Genomic DNA, 5,574 nt, shown 5'->3' with positions numbered 1-5,574 from the left:
TCCCAGCCTCCTGAATGCTGCAATTAATAAACATGTCATCACAGTTGGCTTCTGTGGCTATTCTTATCAAAGCTGTCCTCTAACTTTTTCTCATTTTTCAGAAATTTTTTTGACTAATCTGGGTAAGGGTTTTTTGTTTTTGTTTTGTTTTGTTTTGTTTTTGGTGCTAGAGACGGGGTAGGCAAGCACTCTATCTTTGAACTTTTATCTTCGTTCCAGCCATTTTCTTTTTCATATTGATCCACTGCCTTTAACTGGATTTGGTATGGTTCTTAGAAAATTCTACAATGGGGACTGGAGAGATGGCTTGGTGGTTAAGAGCACTGGCTGTTCTTCCAGAGGACCCAGGTTCAATCCCCAGCACCCACATGGCAGCTCACAACTGTCTGTAACTCCAGTTCCAGGGGATCTGGCATCCTCACATAAGCATAATGCAAGCAAAACACAAATGCACATAAACTAAAAATAAGTAAGCAAATAAATAAATAAATAAGTAAATAAATAAATAAATAAAAAATGCTGGCTGGGCCGTGGTAGCGCATGCCTTTAATCCCAGCACTCGGGAGGCGGAGGCAGATGGATCTCTGTGAGTTCAAGGCCAGCCTTGTCTAGAGAGCGAGATCCAGGACAGGCACCAAAAGTACACAGAGAAACCCTGTCTCGGAAAAAACAAAACAAAACAAAAACAAAACAAAAAAACTTCTACAGTGATTTTTGTTTTTACTATTATTTATTTTTGTGGTGTTGGAACACACGAGCCTTGGACACAAGTGGAAGTCCCAGAACAACTTTCGGGAGTCGGTTCTCTCCTTCTACCACATGAATACTGGGTATTGAACTCAGGTCATTATGCTTGGCGGCAAATTCCTTTACCTGCTGAGCCATCTTAACTTTTGTTTTGTTTTGTTTTGTTTTGTTTTGTTTTGTTTTGTTTTTTGAGACAAAGTCTCACTAAGTAGACTTAGCTTGGATAGATGCCATTAGCCACGGAAGGAAAAACGTGATTGGTACTCAAAATGAAATCATCATTTCATTCCTAATTCAACACCACAAAGCATCTAGAGTTCAATTCTCTATGAATAAGCTGGTGTGAGTAAAATACTGAAACTGTATCATTGTAGTCTTTTTGAAAAGTGCAAGGCAAGCCTCAGACCAGAAAAATTGCGTGAGCTTCCTTTAAGGCGCGGCCCGCAAGCCCCGCCCCCACCTGAGCGGCTCCACCTCACCTAGGCAGTCTCTAGGTGAACCACATTTCCCAGAGGCCCCTGCAGAGCGCCTGCGCCTGCGCACTGACACGAGAGGGGGTGGTGGTGCTCGTGCTCTCCTCGCGCGCTAGCTGTCCGCCTCGCCTCGCCTCGCGCTCACCTCGCCTGCTTTCTGACCCCCGCCATGGAGGAAGCGGAGACGGACGCCACGGAAAACTCCCGCGCCTCCGAGGCCAAGCGAGCCTCTGCCATGCCGCCCCCGCCGCCTCCCATCTCTCCGCCCGCCCTCACCCCGGCGCCCGCGGCCGGTGAGGAGGGCCCGGCGCCCCTGCCCGAGGCGGGCGCTCCGGGCTGCTCCCGCTCCCGGCCCCCGGAGCTGGTGCCCGAGCGCAGCCTGGGCCGCTTGAGAGGCCGCTTCGAGGACTACGACGAGGAGTTGGAAGAAGAGGAGGAGATGGAGGAGGAAGAGGAGGAGGAGGAAGAGATGAGCCACTTCTCGCTGCGGCTGGAGTCGGGGCGGCCGGAGTCCGAGGACGAGGAGGAGGTAGCGACCACCCTTCCCGACCCGGCTGCGCCTGAGCGGCCTCTGGGAGCCAGCGGGGCGCAGACCTGCCGTTGTGGCTGGAGCGAGCGGCACTCGTGGCGACCTCCATCCCCGCCCACCCAGGCGTGGCCTCTCGCCAGCTTGATTTATTTTGCGGAGTCCCGACAGATCACTTAGGGCAGGCACGCTGGGTCCGGCTGCTTCGTCCTGTAACGAAGTCTGCGTGAGGCAGAGGGACGTCTAGGGCACCGTGAGCCCATCCCGCTCGAGTCATACTAGTCGGACCGGGACGTAGTCATTTTCTGCAGGGTGTTGCGAGGGTGATAAGTCCTTCACTAACAGTGGAGAGGGTTTGGGGTTTTGTTCCGTGGTGGTGTAATTTGCCCATTTTTGTAACTAATGTGTAAAGAAAGGCATCTCGGGGATGGGGTGTAGCTCAGTTGGTAGTGTTTCCCTGGCCAGCAGGAGGCTCTGAGTTGGATTCTCAGCCCCGCTCACAGTAGTGGACACCTGTAATATCATTGTTCCCAGCATTCGGGAGGTGGAGGCTGCAAGTTCAGGGTCGTCCTTGGTAATATGGGGAGTCCGGGCTGGTCTAGGGGCTTTTTGTAAAACAACAAAAGAACGGATGCCCTTCCCTATCAGTGTAAAATATATGCCAGATGATTGGGATCTCTGAGAAACAGTGTTTTATTGAGTATTTTGAAGGTGCAATTAAATTACATTGCTTATAATGAAATGTTGAGATTATGGCTTAAATTGTTTTGAAATGAGGCCTTGTAGTGTTGCTTTGGCCTGGACTTGAACTCCTGGGCCCAAATGTGCCCCTGTCTCAGCTAACTTGAGTAGGGGGGAATATAACACAAGATTACCTCACCAGCTGGTTTATGGATTTGAGAAGGCAAAGGCTTGAATTCTAAAACTCTTACCATTGCATTTACAGCGCCTGATTAACCTTGCTGAACTGACCCCATACATCATGTGTTCCATTTGCAAAGGTTACTTAATAGATGCGACTACCATTACAGAATGTCTTCATACCTGTAAGCATAAAGTTCACATTTCTGAAAAGTATTTTTAAAATTTGAAATGTCTTTAAAGCATCCTAAATTAAACATTTTCTCTTCCAATAGTTTGTAAAAGCTGCATTGTAAGACATTTTTACTATAGCAACAGATGCCCAAAATGCAACATAGTTGTCCACCAGACGCAGCCTCTTTATAACATAAGGTAAGAATATATGCATTTAAAATGTATTCACCTGAAAATAACTATTTTAAGTTTTTTTTTTTTTTTCTGAAATCTTGACATTGTGTGGTTGGGAATAAATTCTTGGAACTCTGTTGAAATTGGAAGAAAGAGAGCTGCATAAGCAGTGTGTGTAGAGCACTTACTGTGTACCAGGCACTGTGATACCTGCTCGGGATTGTATGGCAGTTAGCAAAAGGAAAGAGGAAGAAATGAAACCAAATGCAGGAATTTGGGGTATTTTAACCTAATATAACTAATGATATATTTATAACCTAAAATAACTAATCCTTCAAGTTAGGGTGGAGATGCTCTCAGCCTGTCGTTTCAACTCTGCAGCATTTAGATGGTTCTTGGAGAATTCCTGAAACAACTAGCCTTGGTAGTAAGACTTCAGATCGTTATAGCATATTAACTGAGTTTTCGTTTCAGTGTGTTTCCTTGGAGAAGAGGGGGAAGTTCGAGACAGGGTTTCTCTGTGTAGCTGTGGCTGTCCTGGAGCTCAATTTGTAGACCAGGCTGGCCTCAAACTCAGATCCTCCTGCCTCTGCCGCCTCCCACATGTAAAGGAGTATATGCCACTGCATCTGGCTTCAGTAACTTTTTTTTTTAATGTGTACTTGGAGCCCTCAGAGGTCAGAAGAGAGCATTGGATCTCCTGGAACTGGAATTACAGATGGTTATGAGCTGCCATGTGGGTTCTGGGAATAGAGCCTGGGTCCTCTGGAAGAGCAGCCTGTGTTCTTAACCATTTTTCCAAATGAGATGCTATACAACAGTTAAAATGGAGTCTCTGATAAAAGTGTGGGTGGTGGTGGTGCTGAGGGGTGATTCTTACAGAGGACCCAGGTTGAATTCCCAATACCCACAGACACACATGCAAAACACCAATACAAATAAAATAAAAATAAATAATTAAAAAAATGTAGTCTCTGTCCTCAAGCTCATATTCTTACTGAGTGCACAAGACCAAGGAACAGATCTATTGAATACTTAAAATTACATGTACTTCCTGGGTTTTCTGAGATGAGGTATATTTTAGGCACTGTGAGTACTGCCTCACTCTGAATCAAGATCTTCTAGCAGGCGTTGTGGTACACACCTTTAATCCAAGCATAGAAAAACTTTGTCTTACAAAACTAAAAAATTAAATAAATAATTTTTTTTAAAAAAAGATGTCTGCTCCTGAGGGAAAATAGTGAATTGACTTTGTACCCAAATTCGTTTTTCTAAATGCTGAGATATTCTCTGTCCTTTCTTTTATTAGGTTGGACCGACAATTACAAGACATAGTATACAAATTAGTGATCAATCTAGAGGAAAGTAAGTTTCTGTTATTATATATTTATGAATCCCAAAGTCTCTAACTCTGCTAGTTACATTTGACATGTAATTTAGTCTGTGTTTTATCATTTTTTTAGGAGAAAAAAAACAGATGCATGATTTCTATAAAGAAAGAGGTCTAGAAGTACCTAAACCTGGTAAGTTTGGATGTGCATCGTAATGTATTCCTAGACTGAAGAGTTAAACTGTGTCCTTGGGTCCTGTCCTTTCCGTTACGTGATACAGCAGACCTGGGGGAAGAGGTTTAGTTCAGCTCACAGTTCCAGGCTACATCATCATTGCAGGGAAATGCAGCAAGAACTGGGAACTGTTAGTCACAACGTGTTCACACTCGAGCAGAGAGAAATTAATGAATGCACACAGGCCTACTGCTCAGCTCACTTTCTTATATACAGTCCAAGACTCAAACCCAGGGGATGCACTGCCCACTTTTAGGTTGGGTCTTCCCAGATAGATTAACATAATTAAAAAATTCCTCACAGGCGTGCTCAAAGGCCAGCCTGATACAGTTCCTCATTAAGATTCATCCCAGGTGATTTTAGATTGTATCAAGTGAAAATGAATACTAACCATCACAGGTACTTTTTGGAAATATCTAGTTACATCATCAAAGAGAAGTATATTGAAGGTAATGCTGCAGTATAAGCTAACTTAACGGTCTGTAAGAATTAAGAGGATTGGGTGTAGTGGTGCATGCCTGTAATCTCAGCACTCAGGAAATTGAGTCAGGAGGATTGCTATGAGTTTAAGGCCAGCCTGGGCAACATAATGAGAGACTTTTTGTTTTTTCGAGACAGGATTCCTGTATGTAGCCCTGGCTGTCCTAGAACTCACTCTGTAGACCAGGCTGGCCTCAAACTCATAGAGATCCACCTGCCTCTGCCTCCCAAGTGCTGGGATTAAGGTGTGCACTACCACCACCACCACCGATGAGACACTTTTTAAAAAAATAAATAAATAAATCAAAAAGTGGGGGGGGGATCACAAACAGACTCAGGAGCTAGATTTTGTGGGTTTGTTCCTAGAACTGCCACTTTATTAGGTTAGGTGACTTTAGGAAATAATATCAATAACAAACATCTATAAAATAAGGATGAATATGATACTTCATTAAACAAGTTGATTAATACCAGCACTTTGAACAACGATGGGCACATAGTAACTTTTATGATGTTAGTAACAATATGGAAATCAGGTAAATTTGGGCTTAAATCCTGATTCTTCTGTTACTTG

The 5,574-nt window shown here is 44.3% G+C and overlaps 1 protein-coding gene across 3 annotated transcripts in view; it reads left to right on the top strand.

The window, feature by feature from the left end:
* The first annotated feature begins 1,284 nt into the window (after positions 1-1,284).
* The window catches only part of Pcgf6 (polycomb group ring finger 6), a 17,232-nt gene continuing 12,942 nt past the window's right edge, over positions 1,285-5,574 (top strand). The window contains exons 1-5 of one of the 3 annotated variants that reach the window (XM_076563261.1): positions 1,285-1,749; positions 2,693-2,792; positions 2,883-2,979; positions 4,265-4,320; positions 4,419-4,478. In XM_076563261.1, coding sequence (XP_076419376.1) covers positions 1,390-1,749; positions 2,693-2,792; positions 2,883-2,979; positions 4,265-4,320; positions 4,419-4,478 — 673 coding nt within the window. In that variant the 5' untranslated portion in view covers positions 1,285-1,389. The remainder of the gene's footprint in view (positions 1,750-2,692; positions 2,793-2,882; positions 2,980-4,264; positions 4,321-4,418; positions 4,479-5,574) is intronic. The other 2 variants (XR_001578977.3, XM_006983325.4) reach the window with 2 other exon arrangements.

This window comes from Peromyscus maniculatus, chromosome 1 (assembly GCF_049852395.1).
Source record: "Peromyscus maniculatus bairdii isolate BWxNUB_F1_BW_parent chromosome 1, HU_Pman_BW_mat_3.1, whole genome shotgun sequence".
Classification (NCBI taxonomy): domain Eukaryota; kingdom Metazoa; phylum Chordata; class Mammalia; order Rodentia; family Cricetidae; genus Peromyscus; species Peromyscus maniculatus.
The sequence above is the reverse complement of the archived record's forward strand: the minus strand, read 5'-3'. Positions and strand labels throughout refer to the sequence as shown.